This window comes from Aulonocara sp. 'chitande type north' Nkhata Bay, linkage group LG10 (assembly GCF_057382095.1).
Source record: "Aulonocara sp. 'chitande type north' Nkhata Bay isolate Kocher_YH1m ecotype deep benthic linkage group LG10, A_spYH_male_GT1.1, whole genome shotgun sequence".
Classification (NCBI taxonomy): Eukaryota; Metazoa; Chordata; class Actinopteri; order Cichliformes; family Cichlidae; genus Aulonocara; species Aulonocara sp. 'chitande type north' Nkhata Bay.
This window is the reverse complement of record NC_141353.1, coordinates 964,893-992,481: the sequence shown is the minus strand read 5'-3', so window position 1 is coordinate 992,481 and position 27,589 is coordinate 964,893. Positions and strand designations below refer to the sequence as shown.

Here is a 27,589-nt window from a genome sequence, read left to right as displayed (position 1 = left end):
GCCGTCTATACTCACTCGTCTCTTCTCTGGTTTCTAACGTAGGCTATGATATGTCAACGTTCATCAGGAGGTACAGCCGCTACCTGAATGAGAAGGCTGTCTCCTACAGACAAGTCGCATTTGACTTCACTAAAGTGAAAAGAGGGTAAGGTTCATGTTTCTCACTGACTCGTGTTCGTCCTTTCTTACACCTGAGCCCCAAAGCTTGAATTTCTCGTTCAGGTGATCGTGTGTGACACTCCGGGGTGATATTAAAAATATCGTTGCACTACTTTTGTTTCCTTGTGACAGTTTTGTTAAAGTTGCAGAAAGCAACATATAACTTCTGCAGCTCTGTTTGAGGAAAGCCGAGTTCCTGGTTTTGCTTCACTTCACCATTTTAAAGGCAAGATATTTCCAAATAGCAGCGTTAGCATCTTTTTGTGAATTTGATTATCTTTCTTATTTTATTTCATAATTTGTCATATTGGGCCTAATTTTACTGGTTAGTTTTCATCAAATGCAGCTGTAGTCATAATTTTACTTCACTCCGTAGGACAGCTGCACGTCTCAGTGTCGGACTCTAAATTAAATTACATATAACTTCATTAATTCTTCATTAATATTTCTATTGTGACGTTTGCAGTCTTGACATCCTTTAGATAGTAGAGACGTATCTGCTGGCTAATGATGTTCATTTCAAAAGTGCCAACTTGGCAGACGAGCCACACAAAAAGACTTAAATGAACATTAATTATCCAGAGCTCTAACCCACAGCAAAGAAACGATTATTACCATGGGTGACAGTAAAATTAAAATACGTTAAAATAATGATGCTTTCTCTTTGCTTTCACAGGCCTGATGGAGTCATGAGGACCATGAACACAGAGAAACTCCTTAAAACCGTTTCTGTCATTCAGACTCAGATGGATGTGTTGCTTGATTTCAATGTGAGTGCTCGGCATCGTCAGACGTCTCAGCACAAGTAACTTACAGTGATGGGAATAACAGCGTAAACGTTTCAGTAACCAGTAATCGAACAACGCTGTTACTGTTACCGACACGAAAACGTGGTGCGGACATGTTACTGCGTTTCCACACACAGACGGTTGGCGCTGTCATCAGCTTATTGCGAAACAGTCGCACGAGTGCTGCTGATTGGCTGAGGAAGAACAAAACAGTCGTAGTAAATCAATCACATGACCAGTTTAAGATGACATAGCGACAAGATGCTGATGTCGACCCAAGACGACCCAGAGTATCGATTTCTGTGTTAAAAGTGTCGACTTTATACCAGTTTTTAAATTGTGTTGATCGGCCACGAAAAACCAGAGTTATAATAAAATAATATATACGCCATGTTTTCTCCTGAATAATCGAACACTGGAGTTTACTGTGGGACGCGCTCGAATGACCTCTCTGCTTGTGAGCAAAAACAAAACCCCCCAAAACCCCCCTTTCCTGTTTGTGGAAAATATACCATGTCCACCAATCAAAAAATGGCATTTGGTTGTTTGGGAAGAGGGCGAAGTTTTAAGAGTGACGGCGGTGAGAGAGAGAGAGATTTGTGACATTTAGTGTGTAGTGTAGTGGATAGTGTTGTTGTGTGTGTCAGAACAATGAGGCGACTGCTGAAGGTCACAGCTGCTGCCAAAAAGCCACCAAACAGTGTAAACGCTGTCTGCAGGTGGAAACAGGAGCAGCGACACACCTGCTGCTGTCAGGCCTGCAGGTATCAGCCTGTGATCTGCTTTTTTATCTTACAGTGGACAGAAATTATTTTTGGGAGGGGCACAAATAGATTGTGTGGCATCTTATTTGATGCAGAACAGCTGATTGTTCTGTAAATAGTTTCAATGGTTATAAAATAACAGCTTGGCTGCATTTTAGGTAAATAGCTGCATATAACTTTGTTGTTTGTAAAACCTGTGCATAGGTTTATATTTGCATTTCAAGTTAAGAGAATGATTTTTAAACATGTTTGTGGTTGTTACAGTAAAAACATAACTTTTTCTACTCGGATTTTATATTTTGTGTCTGGTTTCAGATCAGCTGTGCTGATACAGTATGTCAAATGAAAAAATAACTGTAAATTCAGACGTGTGAGGTTGTGCTGAAAAGAACGGCACCAAACAAAACAAGGCAGGATAAATCGTTTTTAAAGGTGAAATGACAAGTAGTCAAAAACACCCTCGACCACAGAGGGTTGAACATTTTTTAAAGTAACGCAGTAGTTACTTTTTCTAGAATTTAGTTACTGTATAATATTGTAACTCAGTTACTAACATAGTTACTTAACACAGTAAAAGTAACTATAACTACTTACTTTTCTTGTTTGTTTGTTAGCCCGGCGTGTTTTATAAGCGCTCTTTACATGGCTTTAACTTTGTTACCGTTTTAGACCAAATTAAGGCAAAAAATGGTTTTGAAAGAAGAGAAGACGAATTTTACTGGGCAGCACAAAGTACTGCTGTCTGAAAAAGCAGCACTGCCTCGATCTTACCACGTGCGCCACACATTATCATTACTCCTCAACCATTTTTACAGAAAATTCAAATGGTTCATGAAAGATGAGAATCAGTTTGTTTTGCCACAATTATAAAATAAGTGCAGGTGAGGTTGATTCTGTTTACCTGGACGTTTCGTCACTCATCCAAGTGACTCCTTCGAGACTGAAGCAGTAAGGCTACGTTGAAATGAAGAGACTCACTCTTTGGGGATTTACTCACCTGGATGATTGAGCATGCATCGAGACGGTTAAACACGATGTTTTAACACCGGCACCTCCCTTTTAGGTCAACGCCAATGAGCTGACGAACGGTGTGATCAATGCAGCCTTCATGCTTCTGTTTAAAGATGCAATCCGGCTGTTTGCGGCCTACAACGAGAGCATAATCAACCTCCTGGGTAAGGACAGGTTGTTTTTTGTCAGCCATGTCATCCTTTTATTTTACCTTTACAGGACCTTTTACTAGATGAGGCTCTCCACCTGAGTTTAGACATTTATACACAGCTTTAATTAACAAAGTTTTATGATGAATGTTTAGGAATTACAGCCGTTTTTACATATAATACCTTATTTTAAGAGGCGCAAAAGTAATTGGGCAGTTGAAGGAGGTTTAATGGTATCCTTGTTATTGTATTGTATGACAGATTAGGGAGAAACATCTGGACGAGTTTCTAGTGTTGAATTCGTATTTGGTAGCTGTTGACTGGAAGTAATGGTTCCAGATACTCTACTGGTCAATAGATTAGAACAACCCAGTTTTTCCAGTTATTTATTTCTGTTCAAGTTGTTCAAATCCAATGAACAGCTCGAAATGGTAAAAAGGTAAGTGGGGACCTCCCAGAGGTTTAAAAAAAGGTAAGGTTACCCAAAACTGAAAAATAATGCACATTTCAGAAAATGGCCTTTTTCAGGGAACAAAAACAGGTTAACAATTTAAAGCTGCTCTGCAACAGTGGAGGTTGATCCAGCCGTGAAAGCTGGTGCTGCTAAGTCCTACAGCTGTTCCAAAAAGGCGATTAACAGTAGAAGACAGACCATCGTAACACTTATAAATGTAGGTCTGTCCTACAGAGAAACTGCAAAGAAAGTCAAGGCGTCAGTGAGTCCAGCTTCCTTCAAACTGTGACAGGAAGAGGTCTGCAGACCCAACGACACGAGTGACTCAGACACACGTTCCTGGGAGTTAACAGCTGTGTGATGGCGGCTCACAGGACATCAGCTTCAAGCAGCTTCATAGTGGTCGTAGTGAGAAAGTCTCAGTTTCAGCTGTGAGGAGAAACTTCGAGCTGCAAGTTTAAGAGGACGAGCTGCAGCAAGAAAGCCAGACGTCAGAATAAGACAGAGGCCCGTCTGGGCCATGAAACATTGGACTGCTGAAGACTGGAAGATGGTTTCATGGACTGATGGATCAACATTTGAAATCTTCGGTTCATCATGCAGGATCTTTGCTGTGGAGTAGGTGGAAGGATGGATCCACAGTGTGTGGCATCGACTGTCAAACATGGAGGAGGAAGTGTGACGGTCTGGGGCTGTTTGCTGATCCAGGGTCTGTGACTCGTACAGAGTGAGAGGCTCCCTGAACCAGAACAGCTCCACAGCACTCTGCAGCTCCATGCAGGAGCCTCTGCAGCTCCATGCAGGAGCCTCTGCAGCTCCATGCAGGAGCCTCTGCAGCTCCATGCAGGAGCCTCTGCAGCTCCATGCAGGAGCCTCTGCAGCTCCATGCAGGAGCCTCTGCAGCTCCATGCAGGAGCCTCTGCAGCTCCATGCAGGAGCCTCTGCTCAGTCAGAGGTTCATCCTACAGCAGGATAATCACCCAAACAGTCCAACTGTGCCAAGCTTGGAAACACGGAGTGTCCAGCACAGTCTCCAGACTCAAACCCCATCGAGCTGGTTTGGGATGAACTGGACAGAAGAGTGAAAGCAAAGCAGCTACAAGGTCCACGTTTATGGAACGTCTGCAGCAGACATGGGAGAAGATTTGATTTCTGTTGCAGACAGAATGCAATAGAAATCATTCAGCATGTAGAAGAATGTAGAAAGTTATTACTGTTGTTGTTGCTATTATAAGACTTTGCAGGGACGGTTAATAGGGTGTGTTTTTTGATTTTTGTGGACCAAATCCTGATCCTCGACGATCACACCTCAGAAATATCCTGCAGAAAAACTTTACCTGAAAATAAAGTGAATTTCTTTTTTGTGTGTGATTAACAGAGAAATACTTTGACATGAAAAAAGTTCAATGCAAAGAAGGACTGGACCTCTACAAGAAGTTCCTTACACGAATGACAAGAATCTCCGAGTTCCTCAAAGTTGCAGAGGTAAGTCTTTAGCCTGTCAGGGACTGCAAAGGAGCGTGTGATCACTGAGATCAGCTGGCTCTTGTTTCTGTCTGATTTTCAATACGTTTCGGTTTGTTTGCCTTCAGCAAGTTGGAATTGATCGAGGAGACATCCCAGACCTGTCTCAGGTGAGCCTTCACACAAACACAGTCATTTAGTGCAGCAGATAACAGGACTCAGCGCTGTGCTTTTTATTACAGCTTTTTCCTGAGTAAAAGGTGGAGAAATTAATAAAGCACATGTAACTGTGGAGCCACCAAAATTGAAAGTAGTTGGAGCAATTCACTAAAACTTGCAAACATATGTGGAAATCCAGTATAATCTGTCACAGGTGTTTCATATATGAAGGTGAAATTTCACTCCAATGTTAAATGGTGATGTCACGAGATGACGCAGATAATGTTCTGAAGATTAATGAACAATCACATAAAATGATGAGAAAACTCTGAAAACCATCAGGTGCAAGAAGCAGCCAAAGCTACGCTGTGCTGCTGTTAGACAGAGTTACAGGCTAACATACATGAGCGGCACATTTTCAAGAAAACTCGCTGCATTATACGAGTGCAGTCACAGAAGTTTACAGTCGCAGCAGCATGATTGTGAATGATTGTACTTTCGTACAGTGATGCAGCAGTGGGCATGTTATTAAATGTGGCTGTTATTGTCCTTTCACAGCTGCTAACTCGCTGAAGCTTCAGTGCTAACAAGCTTTAACACCCACTGCTGTGCGCAGCTGTTGCATGTGTTGCATAGGGCTGGGCGATGTGGACCAAAAATCATATATCGAATGTCTATATGCAATATATATCTTTACATGTTTTCTACCCATAAAGGAAAAACAGAGTTCTTAGTCAAAGCTACGTGTGCGAGATGTCACATGCACACTCATGTACAGCTGCAGATGCACTTGAAAAATGACTCGGATACAAATTATTGGTCTTTATTAAATAATAATTCTTCTTGAATAAAATACAGTGATGGTGTTTTTCAGCCTTGTGAAAGGATTTTCAGTGTCGGTGGCAACGTTGTAACCTTGAAGCCTGATGCTGTTGACAGATTAGTCTGGCACAAAATCAGGAAGACGTACGGTCGTTGGCGTGTTCTCACTACAGTTTTATTGTCATTTGATATTTGATATCATATTTCTTTCTTATTTCAAATCAGCTGATTCAGTATTGCACTCAGCAGTGTCCAGTTGAAGCCTGTTGTTGAGCTGTACCGCCTCGACGACATTAGCCTCGTTTAAGCCAGGTTGTGAGAGCATCCTGCAGGGCTTCAGCTGTGTGCTGCCCGCTGTGGCCTGGAGACGGGCAGGTTTCAGTCCAGTCTTCCATGTATGGCTCACATGGACCACATGTCATCAGTGTGAAGTGAGACACTTTGTTGAGCCGGGCAGCGAGCTTCTCGGTAACTTGCGTAAACATTTTTGGCAGCAACTCTCAAAGTATCTCTGACTGGGTAACTGGTGTTTCAGCAGCTGTTCCACAGTTGAGATGGAGACCATGTCTTCAGCGATGGTCACTGCTTTAGTAATGTCACTCTCCCTCCCATAATCCACGAGTGTGTGAGTTTTATAACGCCGTTTGTTTCAGGTGCAGGAGGCTGGCAGGACTTTGCGCTCTGAGATACAGCACGCACTTTGTGGCGCTGGTGTAAATGGTGGAAAAGATGAGCAGTGCTCGAACCTTTTGTCAGGACACTTTATTCTGCTGCTGAAACTTTGAATCCAAACCATCTCCAAATATTCGACCAACCAGCTTCAATAGCTACCGTGTCCATCCTGTCGCCGCCTGCAGGTGAAGCGATGGGGGGGAGGCAAACGTGGATGAGAGAGCGGCTCCACAAGTATAATTACAACACAACATAAACGATGTGGATATAAATAATATTGTCATGTCTTATATCTCGTATAAAAGTATACCCCCTGTGGTTCAGGGGGGTGGGAAGCTCATCTTGTAACCGGAAGGTTGCCGGTTCGATCCCCAGCTCTCTCTGTCCGTTGTGTTCTTGGGCAAGACACTTCACCTACCGCCTACTGGTGCTGGCCAGAGGGGCCGATGGCGCGATATGTCAGTCTGCCCCAGGGCAGCTGTGGCTACAACCGTAGCTGCCTCCACCAGTGTGTGAATGTGAGAGTGAATGAATAGTGGCATTGTAAAGCTCTATATAAATGCAATCCATTATTATTATAATTATTATTATTATATTGATATTTTTTAGAAACTCAGTCTATCGCCCAGTCCTAGTGCTGCACTTACAGACAGGCTCACACCCACTCATGAATGCATGTCATGCAGAAACTAACGGTGTGAATCCAGGCTGTCTTATTGGATATCAGACCAGCGACTTATGTTTAAAAGTAGCTTTATTTGCAGGTTTCGTTTTCTTTCTGCACCTACATTAAATCCCAGTATGCTTTGCTCCACATGTGTTCCTAATATCTTGGCCACCTTTATTTTCTGTATTTCTCCTTTCTTCTGTTTCTCTTTCTTCAGTTTACAGTGTGTGTAAGTATCTGGCTTTTCTCTCTCCATCTCTGTATTCAAAGCTGTATTTTGACTCTTGGCAATTACTCGGCTTGTTTTCATGCTTTTTTTCCTCTACACAAGATCCTGTCAGGTTTTCTTCAGCATTTGAAATTGAATATGTGTCATGACATTCATGTTAGGCCCCAAGCAGTCTGCTGGATGCCCTGGAGCAGCACTTGGCGTCTTTAGAGGGAAAGAAAGTCAAAGATTCAACAGCAGCCAGCAGGTAGGTCTGTTTCCTGGTCCCTGCTAGCCCAGTGTTTGCTTCAGCGATTTGATGGCTCTGCACTGGCTGAGATCAAAAAGCATTATGCATGCTAGTCAGGTTGTAAGACACTTGTATCTTGAAATAATTCTTGATCTTCTTCTTCTGTTTGTCCCGTGATTAAGAGCTAGCACCCTCTCCAGTGCGGTCTCTTCCCTGGCCAACACCGGCATGTCTTTCTCCAAAGTGGACGAGAGAGAAAAGCAGGCTGCCCTGGAGGAAGAGCAGGCTCGCCTCAAAGCCCTGAAAGTACGTTTCAGCCTCACGTCTTAGATTCTCTTCTCCTTGATGCATGTGAGGCCAGAGAAGCAGCATCTGTAAGCATGTTGTGTAGTTCAGACGTTGGGAGAAATTTGCTTTGGGTTCGTCTGTAGCAGCGACCCAGTTTGGTAGCTTTGCCTGTACTGGGAGTCTGGTAGTATACCAGGAGTAGTACCTCATTACCCGCTGAGGAAATTATGGAAATTATTGTCTTATTATTAGTCATTCAGTCCTGGTGGTGTTTGTGATGGGGCGTTTTTGCCTTTTGAAATGTTTGAATCTCTGTGACTGTATCACGACGCACCACAGCTGTAAAGGTTTACCTGCTGCGGCTGCTATAGTTAGGGTAACAGTAGGTAGATGTACAAAAACAATTAGCAAAGCAAATATTATGTGTGTGGCAAAAGAAATGATCTCAAATGAAACTGACAAATTAAATATTTGATTTTGTAATGTTAGGAAGTTCATTCTGCAGGCGCGATGGTTGCAGGTTTCCATTGGGGAGCGTTTCAACAAGTGCACAAAAAATGATATTTTGTTTGTTTTTGTTTTGTTCGTGTTTCTGGTTCCTTATGACTTAATTAAAAAATACTTTGGACTTACACACAACAAAGTCTTATTGGGTGTAACAAACACCAAATTTTACTTGTGCTGTTTTAAAAAAGAAAGATCATTATTGCTTCATCATCAAAAAAATGTTTAAATTGTTTTGTTCCCATTTCGTCATCGGATGTCGTTTATAGGGATGACATATATGCATATTTGCGAGGCCTATTATAGGTTATAAGTAGTTTGGCTCTCCTGGGCTGCTTCTCTCACATTCTTCAAAAGAAACCCTGCAAAGACAAATTGTGTTTGGATCCAGATTAGCTTACGTTGCTAACACTCACATAATTATTTCAGGAACAGCGTCTGAAAGAGCGCCAAAAGACCCCCACTACAGCGACCACAGACTCCTCCCCCATCTCTCTGGATGGGACCATAGACTCCGCCCCTGTTCTTGACCCCTTCTCAACCACCAACTCGACCAGCAGGTGAGGACATAACCTGTGTCTCCTACTTTTATAACCAGGAAAATAAAACAAACAGCACAAAATAACTTAATTTCATACAATCACACACCATGAGGGGGTGATCCCCTAAGGCCTTAATCCCAGGCAGGGGCTGGGCAGAGGGGGAAAGTTCATTACAAACAGGTACTGAAAGCCAACCGACCCCAAGAACCGCCCACCTCCTTTGGTTTTTTTGGACTTGGGAGGGTGGCAGAATTCGATGGATTCGAGTCACTTCTTTCTCAATCTGAGGGCACACCTGCCTCCCACGTAGGACCCCAGATATTGTAACTCTCTCCATCCAGCCCCACACTTGCTCAGGTTGGCCATGAAGCCCACCTGCCACAAGGACTCCAGGACTGCGGCTATTCATAGTCTTCATCCAAGTATCACTATGGATAATAGCTTCATCCAGATAGGTGGTGGCATATGCAGCTTTCGGATTGGTCCATGAGGCACTGGAAAGTGGCAAGGGCTCCAAATAAGCCAAACGAATGACGAATTGCTACAGTCCACACGGTGTGGAGAAGAATTTCTTTCCTTGGACTTGGAAGACAAGGGAATCTGCCGGTAGCCCTTGGTTTCTTTCAGCATCGTGAAAAAATCAAGCAGCACCTAACCCTCCAAGAGCTCTTCGACTGCCATACTGTGACACCTCCCTCACGTTGAGCTAGTCCACACTGTGAAGACACATCTTTCTTCACCACAGGAACTATGGGGCTACACCACGCACTGTGCGACTCTTCTGTTGTCCTCATCCCCAGCACAGCATCTGAACTGTTTGTCTCTTATGGTCAGTGTGGTGCAACCAGGCAGGGGAAAGAACAAATCTGCAAAATGCTTTTGCAGCAACATCCGCTCTTGGTCATCACAATGGAGACACAGAGTCAGTATCGGACAACCTGCCGTCACTGCTGAGCTCAGCACAGACGATGCACGTTCCTAATGGTCGTGAGCACAACCCTACACAAGGCCCCACTGACCAACTGAACCTTGCTCTAATCTGTTTCTGTCTCTAACTGCAGCCTTAAGTCTGTACTTTTAGCCCCATATTTAATTTCTACTGGTGGCGAGGGATCCATAACCCCATGGCTCCTTACTGGAAGACTGTGTATCTCTCCTGGACCATGGGAGGGTGATGAAGTGCTGGCGATGTGGATCACCTGCTCTACCTCTGTACGTGGGCATTCTCTGCAGTAGTGTCCGCCCACACTTCCACCACTCCTGCCTCAAAGCTCATGCAGCTCCCAGTGAGCGGGGTGCAATGTCCATGGCCTCTGGGACTTGCAGAGAGACTGGTTAGTTGGTTCTCTGCTGGAGCTGGTTGAGTCTGGGACACGTAACGGGGCCACCTCCTCAGGGCTTTGACCGGCTGACTGCCGCTCTAGCAGGACCCCTGGCTGCGCTGACAGGTGTCCCGTGGCCAGCCTGATGTTGATGTCAAGGTTCTTCAGCTGGCTGCAGCGGACCCACTCCGCCATTCCCGTTCCACGAATTGCTCCAGGAAGGCTAGGTTCAATTCCCTGGTTTCTCCATTCATGGGGCCGGGCTGCAGCCACTTGGCTGCTGCATCATGAAGCCCTGTGACACATGTGAAGGGCTGACCCTCCAACCCCATCCAACCTCCCTGGAACCAGTGGCGGTGTTCCTTCAGTAAAAGCCTCAGCTGATCTAGGATCAGGATGTTAAAAGTGAACGCTGCCACCTGGGCCTCCCCTGACAGGTCTGTCGTCATGTGCCGGGTAGTTGGGTGCGACTGTAATAATAAATCCACAGATGGGTTTGTGGCTGATTCTTAGTGCTTGACTGAATGTTTGATGCTTTCTGTGCCTCAGCTCGCTCAGCTTGTTTTCTCCTCTCTGCTCACCGGGTCCCAGCATGCTTTGGAAATAGGGAGACATGATTAGAACATGGGCGCCATCTGTGTTGGCCATCCTTCCCTGGCTTTGTTGTAGTTCGTCCAGGCGATGGACTCGTTGGTCAGTCTGGTCTTCTGTCTCTCAGAAGCTGATGTTTTGCCCCTCTGGGATTCCTGCCCATTCCTTTCAGTGCCTCACTCATGTATTGATCCATGTGCCTGTTTATCTTAACCAGCGTGATGCGTGACAGCAGCTTTGATGTGGTACTGAGGAGGATTATTGTCAGGTAGTTTGATGGGACCAGCCCCTTCTGGGGATCCTTAGGGACAGGACTGTCCAGCCTTCAGCTAGCCATCCTCGTCCCACAGCAGCTGCCAGACATTTGTAGCGTACCGTTAGCGTCTTTAGCCAATAGGTGTGAATCTTATCAGGGCTCGGTGTTCTCCAGCTCTTCCTACTGGAGACCGTTTGTTAGATGTCCGCTCTGTGATGGTTACTGGATCCTGTTCAGGAAGGTTGATGGAGGGCGGGCCCTAACCCGGGCAGAGACACTAACTCTTACAACTTCATACAATAGAAACAATTTTAATATTGCATATCCTGTATATATTACCCCGTGACAGGACTTGCACTTCAAATTCTGACTACACCCACACATCAGCTACATCAGCTACAAAGTGCTGTTTTACTTTATTATTTTCTTTGCTCAGAGTTCAGTTTATTCTTATTTTAGATGGTTGTTTATTTAGCTGTGTGAAGAGTTGCAAATAAGAATTTCATTGCCCTGCGTAACCACTTGTGCATATGGCAATAAACACACACACACACACACAGTAAAACCCAGTTACTGTTAAGATGAAAAACAAAAACACCTCAGTTTTAACAGAAAATGTAACTTTTTCCTCAGGAAGTGGATGATTGTTTTTATTTATTTCATTGATTGGTTTTCCTGCTCGTTCTTTCCAGCACCTTCAGCGCAGCCAGTGACCTGCTGGACCTCCAGCCGACCTTCCAGCAGCCTCTCTCCACCGCCACCAACATATGGGGAGGTGAGGACACCTTTCTGCTTGGAAACACTTCAGCCTACACAGTTACCACATTAAGACACATGTCACACAGTTATAATTCAATTGGTAAATGGTAAACAGACTGGTTCTTATATAGCGCTTTTCTACTCTGTCCGGGCACTCAAAGCGCTTTATACAGCTAATTCATTCACCCAATCACACCCATTCACACAAGCACTTCTAAGCTTAAGTGCTGAGTATCTAACATTCATACACATTCACACTCCGATGGATGCATCGAGAGCAACATGGGGTTAGTATCTTGCCCAAGGATATTTGGCATGCAGACTGGAGCAGCCTGGGATCGAACCACCGACCTTCTGGTAAGTGGCTGATCCGCTCTGCCACCTGAGCTACAGCCCAATTCAGTTCAATTCAATTCAATTTTATTTATATAGCGCCAAATCACAACAAAAGTCGCCTCAATGCGCTTTATATTGTACATTAGATCGCACAATAATAGATAATAAGCACACACTGTCCAACTATCCTGTACTGATATTCTAAACATCACCACTGGTGTGGCTCAGGACGTACAGTGGTGTACACATCTGTACGTGCCTGACGTATACATCAGAGTGATTGTTAGAAAAATACTTTCAAACATTGAATGAATGTTTGAGTTTCAGTGGTTTAAAAGGGCTCTGCAGTAAAATGTGCTTTGAGTGCTCAGTTTGAATACAAAAACTCTATAAGTACAGTTTTCATATTTACCTTTGACCATGAATTTAGACGAGAGGAACTGAGTACAAGCTGAGAGAGTTCGTCTGTGATTTATAGAGTAAAACTCTTTGAGAAATGTCAGAATATTTTATTAATCCATAAGGTAATTATATGGGTCACATCGTCCTGATGCTCAATCATCCAGCTAAGTAAATCCCCAGAAGTTGATTCTGTTCATCCGGACATTTTCAGTGGGAGAAACGACTTCTTCAGTCTCAGCTGACTGCAGGTTTCCAACCTTATAAGCAGGACATTTACATACTGACTGAAACCAGCACCACCGAAGGAGCCATGGGCTGGGAGGTCACCTTCATCATAATTATAAAAATTCAACAACCACTGATCAATGGCCATGAGTACCATTCACACAGAGTTGGGGAATGGCTGCAATCACAGCATGTTTCCGTTTCTCCCGCTGAAAACGCTGCGTCCAGATGAACATGTCGACATTACCACCGCTGCTGAAGTGAAACGCAGCGAGGGGGATGTGGAGCACACTGTTGGTTTCCTGATGATTGTAAATGGAATAGATGGTAACATTAGTGGACACGTGCAAGATTATTACAACTCAGGACTAAGAAGAAACAATGTTTTAAAGTTGTATTTCTTTTCAGATGTTTTGAGATGCATTTGTCTGTCATAGCGAGTCGCACAGCTCACAAGAACATGACTGGAGTTCCCTAAACAGCAATAATTTATATAAAATTGCTTTTACTACCCTTGTGTTTGTAATTTGTTGTCCTGTGTGTCTGTGAGGTAACTGCCTGTTGCCTGTGCGAGAGACGGCTACAGTATATTTATCCAGCCATCCTCTTTGGCTTATCCTTATCAGGATTGCAGGGGAGCCTATCCCAGCTACCATAGGGAAGAGGCAGCGTTACGCCATGGACTAACAGGGCTACCCTACGTTACCAGAAGCACCCATCCAGATATATTCATTCATGTGTTCACTTCCATGGCCACAGGTTAATAAAGTGCGTAAGCATCCAGACTGTGAAAGAACAGGATCTCAGGATCTGAATGAAGTCCACTGTGGTACCGTGACAGGATACCACCTGTGAAACAAGTATTACAGAGTCAATTAGTGGTATTGGGAACTACATTATTACTAGAAAGCTGCTTGGGGCTTACTGTGATGCATATTCCTACTCCTTTTATAAGTTATTTATGATGATCTTATTTATTTTTAGAGGTCAAACTATAAACTAAAAACCATGAATTTCACACCCGAGCCTCAACTCGCACGGCCTGGTACCAAACGACTCATGGACCGGTACCGGCCCGGGGTTGTAGGAGATGCCTGGAGCAGCTTGTTCCACTCCTGCAGCTGCTTGGTGCTCTCACTGTTCTTTCATTGATGTATTTTTCCTGATCTCATATCTTCATCATCTTCTCTTATTGCATGTGTGCTGTTGCTGCTGGGAGTCAGACTCTTTCTGTGGGCCGTGCCCTTCCAACACCACTGCTCTGTTCCACTCTGAGCCTGCTGTAGCTGGTCTATTCACAGGTAAGCTCAGCCTGTTCAAAGTGTTACAACTCATTCATTCATCCTGAGACATTTATCCAAGAAACTCATGTGTCAGCTGTTGTGGTAATTGCACAATATAAGAAAGTTAAAGAAATGTAAAGTTTGGGTGGGCAATGTGATTTTGGACTACTGGACAAAAACTCTACACTAACATTTCAGTGCGTTGTGATTAAAGTAATATGAGATGGAACTAGACTCCTCCTCCTGCCCTGGGCTCTGCTTTGGGGCTTTAATCTGGCCTGTGATGACAAGGAGATCCACTCCAGTGAAATACTATAAATAGCACAGTAACAGCAAGTATAATGAAGTGTGGAAAAACGGATTCAGAGCACATGTGACAGAGCAGGGTGAGAATCCGCTGTGAGCCCAAACGTGATATTAACATATGGTTCATGCACATGTACATTAATGTATTAGTACTTTTGAACTGTCAGTGTGAAATGCAGCAGACAGTTGTGCATGTATATGTTGATCGTCACCCGTTGGGACTCATCATTAATGTTTGAATTCTGATAGAATTTAGTGTTTTTCCTCAGCAGCGTTTACAGCCTCCCCAGCTCCGAACCTGCGAGGCATCAATGCAGAATTTGACTCAGTGTTTGGCAACAACACTAATGCCAACAACTTGGATTCCACAGGTAAGTTTTTATTGATACAACTGCCATCTAAATTTAGTGGCAGACATTAGGAAGATAGATTGATGACGTAGTTGATGTACTAGTCAACCACAGCAATACTTAGATTTTCTTTGTCTTATACAGCGGATAAATAAGTATTCAATACCTCACCAGTTTTCTAAGATATGATATTTTTAAAGCTGCTAGTGACATGAAATTTTCACTAGATGTCACAACAACCCAACCAATCCACACATGCAAACAAATCAAACCATAGCTGTCCAAAAATGAGCTTATGGGTAATAACGGGAACTTACTAAGGAGCTTCGGAAAAATGCAACTGGGCTATTTTAGGATTCTTGAAAACGTTTCCCCTCTCATCCAAGAAGCTTCTTCAGTTTTTAAATCACGTGGTGCAGAGAGTGGGAATCGGGAAACGAGACAGTTATTGACCCACTGTTGATCATGTGCAACATCATATAGACACGTAGACCCAAGGTGTGAGTCATTATTAGCATCGGTTTCTGCTGAAACCATTGTGAGACCTTGCCTCACCCTAAGAGCATCGTATCGTAAAGATGGTGCAGATGTACCGCTGAGTCTTGTCATGGTGGCTCTTCTGTATTATACCATGACCTGACCGAGAACCTACACAGATCAAGAGAAATGATACAAAGAAATGGAGGAACTCCATCAGTAATTAGAAAACAATCCTGCCACTTAGTGCAAATTTATATCAGCTGCTCAGTCCCAACTGATGGTGTATAAAAAGGTCTCTTTGTACCATGGTGTCACACATGGAATACCCCTCGATGGGGAAACCAGGGAGCTCTCAAGATCTTTGCAACCTTATTGTTACAAAATACAGTCATAGCATTGGTTACAGAGGAACTACTGAAGGATCCAGTGTGGAAAGAACATAATTTCACCATAAACCGGCCACGACCAGGATTTCAGACAGAGAATTATCAGTTGTTCAAGAGCCAAGGCCCAGTTGTGAAGAGCTGCAGAACTACCTGGAATCAGCAGGTACAGTTGTTTCAACGACAACAATAAGTACGCAACCACCGTGGCCTAAATGCACATTTACCAAACAAGACTCCATCGCTGAAGAAAAAATATGTTGAAATGCGTTTAAATGTGAAAGCATTTAAAGTCTTCTGAACAACATTTAGACAAGTCTGTGAAATACTGGGAGAGTATCTTGTCAGATGAGACCAAAATTAAACTCTTTGGGAAATGATAAGAATTTAGCCATTCCAAGTCCATTATCGACTTGATTCCTTATTGATTTTCTTATCAGTTGTCAATGGTTTCTTTTTGGCTCCATTTTCAGAGTCATCATCATTGCTAAGCAGCAATAAAGAAATTACATTCATGCAAATTAAATTCATGCTGTGGGTCAAATGTTTGAGGCAATTCCCCCCATTAGACCAACCATTAGAGAAAAACTTACCAGTAATCATCCCACAGATGTAATATTATCTACAGCTACTCTTAGTACCATTGATGTTAAGTTAGACTCTTTTTCTCTAATTGATCTTTCTGAGTTAACTTCAATAATTACTTCCTCCAAACCATCAACGTGTCTTTTAGACCCCATTCCTACAAAACTGCTCAAAGAAGTCCTGCCATTAATTAATTCTTCGATCTTAAATATGATCAACCTATCTCTAATAATCGGCTATGTACCACAGGCCTTCAAGCTGGCTGTAGTTAAACCTTTACTCAAAAAGCATCTCTAGACCCAGCAGTCTTAGCTAATTATAGGCCAATCTCCAACCTTCCTTTCATATCAAACATCCTTGAAAGAGTAGTTGTCAAACAGCTACCAGATCATCTGCAGAGGTTTATTTGAAGAGTTTCAGTCAGGTTTCAGAGCTCATCACAGCACAGAAACAGCTTTAGTGAAGGTTACAAATGATCTTCTTATGGCCTCTGACAGTGGACTCATCTCTGTGCTTGTCCTGCTAGACCTCAGTGCAGCGTTCGCTACTGTCGACCATAATATCCTATTAGAGCGATTAGAACATGCTGTAGGTATTACAGGTACTGTGCTGCAGTGGTTTGTATCATATCAATCTAATAGACTCCAGTTTGTGCATGTAAATGGAGAGTCCTCTTCACACACTGAGGTTAATTATGGAGTTCCACAGGGTTCAGTGCTAGGACCAATTCTGTTTACATTATACATGCTTCCCTTAGGCAGCATCATTAGAAGACATAGCATACATTTACACTGCTATGCAGATGACACCCAGCTCTATCTGTCCATGAAGCCAGATAACACACACCAATGAGTTAAACTGCAGGAATGTCTTAAAGACATAAAGACCTGGATGGCCGCTAACTTTCTTTCTTTTTTTTCTTTTCTTTTTTTAAAACGTATGTTTATTTGTTTTTTCAACAGTATCAACACCAACATAAAATGAACGTATGGCAGTCATTAAAATAATAATAATAATAATATTATTATTATTATTATTATTATTATTATTATTATTATTATTATTATTATTATTATTATTATTAGTAATAGTAATAACGATAATTGAAGTGTTAATCCTAAAAGATTCCAGATAAATGCATAGTTAAATAAATTAAGATAGCAAACCATACAAATAAATACAATTTTCAACTTTTTTACAACTTTCTTCCATTTGTGCAACATCTCTAAAGTTAGAAATATCCTGTCTCAGAGTGACGCTGAAAAACTAGTTCATGCATTTATTACTTCCAGGCTGGACGACTGTAATTCATTATTATCAGGATGTCCTAAAAACTCCCTGAAAAGCCTTCAGCTAATCCAAAATGCTGCAGCAAGAGTCCTGACAGGGACTAGAAAGAGAGCAGATTTCTCCTGTTTTGGCTTCCTGTTAAATCCAGAATTCAAAATCCTGCTCCTCACATACAAGGTCTTAAATAATCAGGCCCCATCTTATCTTAATGACCTTGTAGTACCATATCACCCTATTAGAGCACTTCGCTACTAGAATGGCTTAGCCAATCACCTGATCTAAATCCAATTCAAATTCTATGGGAAGAACTAAAGTTCGGAGTTCATAGGAACGTCAGGATTTGAAGCCTGTTTTTGTGGAAAACCACACCTGAGCAATACTTTGACGAGCTTCTTTACAGGATGTGTCTTGAAGCTTTCGGGTTGTTACCAACATCTGGTGAGCATTTCATGTCAATAGTGCCTTTAGAAATATATTTATCTAGGTGATGTCTGCAGTACTTATCTTACCCGCTGGGTATTCTGTGGAAAATGAAACTGATCTTTGAAATTAAGATTGTCCTAAAATCTCAGTAGTGGGTAATGTTGTAGAATCAGTAAGTGATCAAGTGTTTGGTGGAAATATTTTTTTTAGATCAGTGTCAGTTTAAACCCGACATCAGTTTCAGGTTTCTTTAATGGGCGAATCACATTTTTAACCATGAAATGAGCTCACTGTGCTCATTACAATAGAGTAAGACAACTTCACAGACAGGACTTGGTAAAAATATGACACATGACACAAATGTGTACTTTTGTGTCATGTGCTGCTGTCGTAAACATGTTTACCTTTAGCGTGTGTGCTGTCTGTTTTATATCAAAAATGAAAAGCAACATTTACGTTTTAACCAGTGGTGCAGTGTCATTATTGTAACTAATGAGAAGCACTGGTCCCAGTATTGAACACTGTGTGCCACTGCGACAGACATTTGATTGAGGTTAATAACTACTTTACACTAAGCCTCAGCTATACCAGTTTATCATCATTAACTTGTCAGAATAATGTTTGTACATGCATTGAATCATTTTCACCCTCGTTGTGCTCACAATCTCACAACCTCCACCATCACCCCCATCCTTCCTTTTCCCCCGTCCTGGGTCAAACACCCGTCCTGGGCTTTGCATGTCTGGGTGAGTTGGACCAACACACATTATTCTCACTGTCTTCATCATTTTTTTAAGGTCCCTGCTTCTTGCCTCATCCTGACTCAGCGCCCTCTCTCTTTCTGTTTGTGTGCGTATGTACACCTCGTGTCTTTACTATGTCCTCGTTACCTGTTCTTGGCCCCCCAACCTGTCACCCCTCCCTTACCTTCCTTTCCCTTTGTCCTGCCCCAATTTGATTAAGATGTTTTAGGTGGCATCCTAAAACCTACAGTGGCATCCTCACCACATCAGCGCATGACTTTAAACAACCAGCAGCCCCACCCCAAGCTGGTATGTGATGATCTGGATTCGTCACTCGCTAATCTTGTTGGCAGTAAGTTTTTCTCCTTTTACGTCTGCTTGTTTTCCCCCAAGAATTCAGAATATAGTTAAATTACACACATTGCTGTACAAGATCAATGTATCCAACCCAGATAAAGAGTGAAAAATGTTTTTTCTAATATGAGTTGTCCTACCATTGTGACTCATGCTGGATGAATAAAAATGCCTCGTACATACATTGTAGATAGCTTTAGCTATGTTTCCTCTACTTGTTCTTCCGCACTGTTCCCAGCTCAAGCTCACATTTACAGTCTCAGCTGATCTTAACTCAGCTCCTGAGACTTTTCCAGAAGTCTGAATTTTCATCGTTGGACACGTTTGTCTCTGGATGTTTTCTGAACTTGTCAAATTGTTAGTGAGGAAAAACAAATGCTTTTACTTTGACAGAGTTTTTGTGTCACTGTTGTTATTGGCAGCAGCCATAGTAGCAGCAGAAGTATACCTAAAAAGATGTCAGTTTAGACCACAGCTGTAAAAGTAGCACACCACAGATAACTTTAGCTCTGGGTCAAATCTGAGGCAGCCAGGTCTTTGCTACTTTCACTCCTTACATTTCCTTTTGGCTGTACTTTCCCCCTTTTTAAAGTTAAAGTATGTCATTGTAAAGGTTTGAAGACTATAACATCAGCTTTTTCCCCATAAAAACGATTTAAAAACCAAATAGATGAATAAAATGGTTTCATGCTATACATTCATTATTTGACTTCTGCTTTCTTCAGATCTAGGAATTGGGAACGGCAGAGCAAAGAAGTAAGTGCGCTTCAGTCGTGTTGAACTTAACTTCCCTGGTAATGCACTATAAACCTGACGAGCGTTTCCTTTATCTCTATAGTGATCTTCACTGGAATCAGTCGGATGAGAAGAAGCTGACTGGTGGAACCAACTGGCTGCCCAACACAGCTCCTTCCACCACCTGGAACCCTGCAACCATGGTGAGGCTGCTGTTCCTGCTCAACCAGCATCACACATATTTGTTATAAAGTGTGTGAATGGGTGGATGACTGGAAGTGTAAAGCGCTTTGGGGTCCTATGGGACCAGTAAAGCGCTATATAAATACAGGCCATTAAAGAGGTTACAGTAGAAATGAGCCATAAGAAAGGAAATGGGTGGATGTGCTGGAGGGTAACAACTTGGTATTTACCAACTGATGTCAGGAAGAAAGGAGCCAATAAACTGAGTGCTGACTGAGCAGGAGGCTCGTTGTTGTGACATCGTTGGCAAATAAAATCTATTTAGCTGTTCATCAAATTGTGATGGTCTCACACACACTGACACACTGGGGCGATTGTGGCTCAAGAGTTGGGAGTTCGCCTTGTAATCGGAAGGTTGCCGGTTCGAGCCCCGGCTCGGACAGTCTCGGTCGTTGTGTCCTTGGGCAAGACACTTCACCCGTTGCCTACTGGTGGTGGTCAGAGGGCCCGGTGGCGCCAGTGTCCGGCAGCCTCGCCTCTGTCAGTGCGCCCCAGGGCAGCTGTGGCTACATTGTAGCTACCATCACCAGTGTGTGAATGTGTGCGTGAATGGGTGGATGACTGGATATGTGAAGCGCTTTGGGGTCCTTAGGGACTAGTAAAGCGCTATATAAATACAGGCCATTTACCATTTACACACACACTCAGACTCACACTCACACTGACACACAGTCAGACTGACACACACACACACTGACACACACACACACACACACACACTCAGACTCAGACTCACACTGACACACTCACAGAGACACACTGACACACACACACACACTGACACACACACACACACTGACACACACTGACACACACACACTGACACACACACACACACACACTGACACACACACACACTGACACACACTGACACACACACACACTCAGACTCACTCAGACACACTCACAGAGACACACCGACACACACTGGTTCATCCCAAACACAAACTTAACAACATAGTGTAGCTGTACAGTGCAGCGAGGAGTGCTCAGACCTCTACACTGGAGAGACCAAACTGCCACTTCATAAACACACAACACAGAAGAGCCACCTCCACGGGACAAGACTCAGCTGTACAGCTGCATCTAAAGGTCAAAGGTCACTCTTTCGAGGACACCAGTGTTCACATGTTGGACAGAAAAGACAGATGGTTTGAAAGAGGAGTGAAAGAAGCATCTACAGTGGGGCAAAAAAGTATTTAGTCAGCCACCGATTGTGCAAGTTCCCCCACCTAAAATGATGACAGAGGTCAGTAATTTGCACCAGAGGTACACTTCAACTGTGAGAGACAGAATGTGAAAAATAAATCCATGAATTCACATGGTAGGATTTGTAAAGAATTTATTCGTAAATCAGGGTGGAAAATAAGTATTTGGTCAATAACAAAAATACAACTCAATACTTTGTAACATAACCTTTGTTGGCAATAACAGAGGTCAAACGTTTACTATAGGTCTTTACCAGGTTTGCACACACAGTAGCTGGTATTTTGGCCCATTCCTCCATGCAGATCTTCTCGAGAGCAGTGATGTTTTGGGGCTGTCGCCGAGCAACACGGACTTTAAACTCCCGCCACAGATTTTCTATGGGGTTGAGGTCTGGAGACTGGCTAGGCCACTCCAGGACTTTCAAATGCTTCTTACGGAGCCACTCCTTTGTTGCCCGGGCGGTGTGTTTTGGATCATTGTCATGTTGGAAGACCCAGCCTCGTTTCATCTTCAAAGTTCTCACTGATGGAAGGAGGTTTTGGCTCAAAATCTCACGATACATGGCCCCATTCATTCTGTCCTTAACACGGATCAGTCGTCCTGTCCCCTTGGCAGAAAAACAGCCCCATAGCATGATGTTTCCACCCCCATGCTTCACAGTAGGTATGGTGTTCTTGGGATGCAACTCAGTATTCTTCTTCCTCCAAACACGACGAGTTGAGTTTATACCAAAACGTTCTACTTTGGTTTCATCTGACCACATGACATTCTCCCAATCCTCTGCTGTATCATCCATGTGCTCTCTGGCAAACTTCAGACGGGCCTGGACATGCACTGGCTTCAGCAGCGGAACACGTCTGGCACTGCGGGATTTGATTCCCTGCCGTTGTAGTGTGTTACTGATGGTGACCTTTGTTACTTTGGTCCCAGCTCTCTGCAGGTCATTCACCAGGTCCCCCCGTGTGGTTCTGGGATCTTTGCTCACCGTTCTCATGATCATTTTGACCCCACGGGATGAGATCTTGCGTGGAGCCCCAGATCGAGGGAGATTATCAGTGGTCTTGTATGTCTTCCATTTTCTGATGATTGCTCCCACAGTTGATTTTTTCACACCAAGCTGCTTGCCTATTGTAGATTCACTCTTCCCAGTCTGGTGCAGGTCTACAATACTTTTCCTGGTGTCCTTCGAAAGCTCTTTGGTCTTGGCCATGGCGGAGTTTGGAGTCTGACTGTTTAAGGCTGTGGACAGGTGTCTTTTATACAGATGATGAGTTCAAACAGGTGCCATTCATACAGGTAACGAGTGGGGGACAGAAAAGCTTCTTACAGAAGACGTTACAGGTCTGTGAGAGCCAGAGATTTTCCTTGTTTGAGGTGACCAAATACTTATTTTCCACCCTGATTTACGAATAAATTCTTTACAAATCCTACCATGTGGATTCATGGATTTTTCTTTCACATTCTGTCTCTCACAGTTGAAGTGTACCTCTGGTGCAAATTACTGACCTCTGTCATCATTTTAAGTGGGGGAACTTGCACAATCGGTGGCTGACTAAATACTTTTTTGCCCCGCTGTATGTCCACTGTGAGCGACCATCTTTGAACAGAGGGCGGGGCTTACCACACCAACTGTCTGCCATCTATAATCCAGTTTTGAGATCCTCCCCAGACGCCTTAACGCCCACTCGCATCCTGGGCCATCTGACCTCAGGAAATCACATGATAGGGTGGGGCCAGGTTTCACAATGAGCTCACCTGAAACCTTGGCTGATTGGGACCCACACCCGCTTTCACACCTCGGCTCATGTGATTAGGTGGAGGATCAATAGGGGGTCCATTGTCCCTCTCGAGGGGGACTGTCCACCATTTGACCCTAGAACTGAAGAAGCTTCTTGGATGAAACATCTTCAAGCCACTTAAAGAAGTCCAGACGCTTTTCTTTCTGAGCTCCTTAGACTACGATGACTGAGAACCCTCACAGACATCTGCATGCCGAAGTATCCTTGGGCAAGACACTCGCCTCTGACGTGATCCTGGTATGTTAATCTGAGTGTGAATGTTGGATATAAACCACTATAAACACACATAGGGTGTAGAAAGTGCTCCGAGTGCTGGAGTAGAGTAGAAAGGTGCTTTATGAGAAGAAATGACATCGTTCTGCAGAAGACACGGGAAAGATGATCCTGTAATTCCCAAACTGCACGATGTACTCTCCCTGCACTCCACCTCCAGCCTGATGGCTCACAGTCAGAGCGTCCTCTGTCACAGGGTCCTCCCTCACAGGTGCAGACGTGTTGTGAAGTGTGGGCTGATCTTTAATCCGTCCAGTTTCAACAGGAGGGATCAAAGTGGTCCCTGCGTGTGACATATATTAAAAATGCTGCTGTGGAAGAGTTCAGGTCTTAGGAGGTTAAATTTTATTGAAATATATCTTAAAACTCAAACGTAAAAGTCGTCACAAAACAGTAGTAATTACTAAACATGTCCATCACTACACTGGTAATCCAGGGGAAATGTCTGGGATGTTTAAATGCTCACACCTGAAAACATCTTCATCATATTTCAGTGAAATTTGTAAGATGTGATGTTTGTGGTGACACAGAAAATCAACAACATTTTAGTTTCTGAGAATAAAGCGTAACATGCTGTTCAATAGAATAAACATAGCAGCTCAGCCTGGTGAGTTGATGCACTGAGCTCAGCTGTGTCCTGCTTTATGTGCTTCAGGCTCCAGCATGGATTTGTAAGCTAATATTCCTAAATTACCTTAAATATTTGGCAACTTCATCAGTAACGTATGTGAGACGGGTCAGTATGAAGTGACAGAGCGACTGTGTGAGCTGGACAAGGACTTCACTGCTAGCTGATGTCCTTGTTATAGAGAAATGATCATCTCTTTGTGTCTTACTGCAGGCACCATCTGCTGTGGCTTTCCCTGCAGCCACACCAGCGGGCATGTTGGCATATGCAATGGTAAGTCTGCTGGTCGCACACTTTAAGGCAGGGACCCATTTCACAGTGAGCAGTAATGACTGTGGAGTCTGAGGTGAGAATTTATTGAAGATGATTTTAGAAGGAAGAAATCTGAGAATATGTGAGGACAGCTGGCTTTGTTTATCGGAGTCGCTTTTGGAGACGGATTAATTTACATGATGACTGGATGAATGAATAAATGCTATGTAAATTAATACTTATCATCTCTTTTTCCCCATCAGCCTCCCCGAATGGGCTCCATGATGATCACACAGCCTACTATGATGTATACTCAGCCTGCGATGAGGTCACCCAACCCCTTTGGGCCCAATCCTGGTGCTCAGGTAACCGATGTCTGCGTCTACAGTATACGACTCGTCTGCGTCAGTGTCCACAATGTTCCTATAATTATTATCTCTAAGTTCAAGAGGTCGATTAAGCAGAGCAGGTTGTTGTAGTCAACAGTCAGTACTTCACACTTGGCTGGACTAGTTTCCACGTCTCCTTTAAACCATGATGGAAGCACAGACGTGTGCTACATGCGCTGGAGTTTGTTTGTACTTTAGCTGCAAATTTGGTTTGTAATAGATTTTTTTAAACTTTGGCTGCATTGTCAACACACAAGAGTTTGTGTTACTAATCCTGCAGACAGTTAGTAACATATAAAAGGGAAAAAGTCTTCAGGTAATTTTGCGATGTGTTATTTGTGTTTGTCCCAACGAATGTTTCTCAGACTGAATCTCACTTCAGTGAGAGTGACTGACACCGAGCATGCTGCATGGCTGTATTTTCATTAAGTCATTGGTCATGTGATTATAATGCATGGCTTACACACACACATATAAGCTTTTTGTTCCATTACACCAGGGGTGCTCACACTTTTTCCGCATGTGAGCTACTTATAAAATGACCAAGTCAAAATGATCTACCCACTACAAAAATCCAAAACATATACTTATTTATAAATATATTGAGGATTCTTTATATCTACAATGTATATACATGCATAACCGCAATATCCAATATTTCACAACACAATTAACTATGTAAATTTTTTGTCATTACCTGAGTTTACTCTGATGACTTGCACTGAATTGAATCAGCCAGGGATGCATAGTCCGGACAGTAGCTGCTGACGGCCAGGTTTAAGAGAAAAAACCGAGAGCTAAAAATTGGAGTTAACTCGCTGACTAGCTTGTCAGTTTTACTACACTTCGCGCCGCTGTTTGCGCATGCGCAGCGACCTAAGCGTCAGAAAAAATCTGATGTCATCTGACTGGCTTCCCTGTATCAATCAAGTGACGGGATGGATGATAGGCTGGCATCTATTTTTTTAATGCCATGCGATCTACCAATACTACCTTTGCGATCGACTGGTCGATCGCGATCGACGTATTGAGCACCCCTGCATTACACCATCTGAACATAAATCTTCTTAAATCCTGTGTCCAGGTAGGAACAGGTGTAAAATCCACTCCCACAGTGGACCCTACATGTTAATCTTTCCACAGTGTTCCCCAGTAAAAGCAGGTGAACCCTTCTGCACTCACATCGCTGTGTTTGGATGGTGTTTTCTTAAATTCTGCTCTATTCTTGTTTCATGTCCTTCCAGATGCAGTTCATGTAACCAGCCAGAGGAGGCGTCGTTCACATCTGAGGATGATTCGCAGCAGAGTCGATTATTCAGGCAAACTTCCTGTTTGCTTCTAATGAACTCGCCTCTCTGAGAACGAACAGCTCAGAAAAAGACGTCTTGAATAAGATCTCAGTGACTTCACACAGGATCACAGTGGCTGTGGACGTTTCACAGAGGATGTTGTGCCTCTCTGATTAAATCCAAGTCGTAAAGGGAGAGAAAGCGTGCTTGCTGCCATTTCAAACCATGCAAACCGGACATTTCCTGACTGTCTTTGATTAAGAGAAACTCAACCTCCATAGGAAGAGCTTTTTGATGTCACTGCTTGATCTGCTGGGAAAATCACGCTGCTTTGTGACCACGCCTCCTGCTGTTTGATTTGTCTGTTTCGTTCCTCCTGTCCGGGCTGGGAGAGTCGTTTCTTTCAATGATCGTTTATGATTAACCTCTTTAAGCATCCTCATATTAGCAAAACAAGCAAACTCCTGTTATGATTTATTGTTTGCAGTAGACATTCATTGTGTATTGTTTGTATTTATTTATAATTACCACAGACTGAGTTGCATTAAAAACAAAAACTGCTGTCTGACCTCCTGTTAGGGAGCGTCTTCAGGTTCATAATTATTCTTGATTAGATTTTGTGTGATTGAGATTATTTAAAAAACAAAAGAAGTTAATATAAAGAGATGTTTGATGTTGGGGCACTAAATAGTCTTTGTATTCTGTTCTGTGGCTCAGAAACACTGAGATGAATGTTAACGTAATAATTCACTAGTACCAGCAAACGACTGGACTCAGTTTCTATGAATCTGGTGTTTGACCATCATTCTGCATGTAGTCATCAGGACAGTGTTGCACTGAATGCTCATTTATGCTTTTGATGCTTGGCATTTACTCTTACATCAAAGGTGTGTCTGTGTGGGGGCAGGTGGGTGTGTGTGGGTGGGTGTGGGTAGAGACATAGGAGAGTTGCTGTTGATCAGTGCTCTGTGTATGTAGAAGTCATGCTGCCAGTCACAGGATGGGTGGTTGCAGGTATGAAAGATTGTTTAAACATGACCTGACTACATTAGCTTTGTCACTCAGATTATAAAGTACACATTTCCACACTTGTGCGGCTTCTCTGTCGTCTTTGTCCCATTTTGAGCTGCCGTTAATGTTCCAGTTCGTTCACTGTGTCCAGCAGTGATGCTGCAGAGCTGCATGATTGTGTTTGGACAGGAACTGGTTCTTATACAGCGCTCGTCTCCTCTGAGAACTCAAACCACTTTACACAAAACGCCTCATTCACACGAGCTCTTTCTATCCAACATTCATGCACTTTCAGACTTAAAATGAACAAATACTGCTAAAAACTAACTAGTGGTATATCAACACGGTGCATCATAACAGTAAGAAGTGTTTTTCACTTGAACGTTTTTCATGATTTGTGATCCTTTACAGAGAACATAAATTAATAGGGTCTATAGGTAAATGTGGTCTCTTTTGAGTAATAGTAATGGGGTTTTAATGACCTCAGGGCAAATTGAGATATATATATATATATATATATATATATATATATATATATATATATATATATATATATATATATATATATATATATATATATATATATATATATATATATATATATATATTTATTTTAGGGGTGCAACGATATTCGTATCGATATTGAACCGTTCGATACAGTGCTTTCGGTTCGGTACGCATATGTATCGAACAATACAACATTTGTAATTTATTTTATCAACTTTCCTTCTGACGATGCTGTCTGTGTTGAGCGCTCAGTGAATCTGCGTTC

General features: G+C 43.0%; 1 protein-coding gene across 8 annotated transcripts in view; it reads left to right on the top strand.

Moving 5' to 3' along the window:
- Positions 1 to 26,891, top strand: part of LOC147319958 (phosphatidylinositol-binding clathrin assembly protein-like) — a 43,686-nt gene extending 16,795 nt beyond the window's left edge. For 3 of the 8 annotated variants that reach the window (XM_086307672.1, XM_086307673.1, XM_086307674.1), the window contains 17 exons: positions 43 to 145; positions 836 to 929; positions 2,775 to 2,886; positions 4,704 to 4,810; positions 4,918 to 4,959; positions 7,500 to 7,585; positions 7,750 to 7,873; positions 8,789 to 8,919; positions 11,763 to 11,845; positions 14,016 to 14,093; positions 14,651 to 14,752; positions 18,856 to 18,987; positions 19,715 to 19,745; positions 19,828 to 19,927; positions 24,090 to 24,149; positions 24,392 to 24,493; positions 25,762 to 26,891. In XM_086307672.1, coding sequence (XP_086163798.1) covers positions 43 to 145; positions 836 to 929; positions 2,775 to 2,886; positions 4,704 to 4,810; positions 4,918 to 4,959; positions 7,500 to 7,585; positions 7,750 to 7,873; positions 8,789 to 8,919; positions 11,763 to 11,845; positions 14,016 to 14,093; positions 14,651 to 14,752; positions 18,856 to 18,987; positions 19,715 to 19,745; positions 19,828 to 19,927; positions 24,090 to 24,149; positions 24,392 to 24,493; positions 25,762 to 25,776 — 1,502 coding nt within the window. In that variant the 3' untranslated portion in view covers positions 25,777 to 26,891. The remainder of the gene's footprint in view (positions 1 to 42; positions 146 to 835; positions 930 to 2,774; positions 2,887 to 4,703; positions 4,811 to 4,917; positions 4,960 to 7,499; positions 7,586 to 7,749; positions 7,874 to 8,788; positions 8,920 to 11,762; positions 11,846 to 14,015; positions 14,094 to 14,650; positions 14,753 to 18,855; positions 18,988 to 19,714; positions 19,746 to 19,827; positions 19,928 to 24,089; positions 24,150 to 24,391; positions 24,494 to 25,761) is intronic. The other 5 variants (XM_086307678.1, XM_086307675.1, XM_086307680.1 and 2 more) reach the window with 5 other exon arrangements.
- The last annotated feature ends 698 nt before the right edge of the window (positions 26,892 to 27,589 follow it).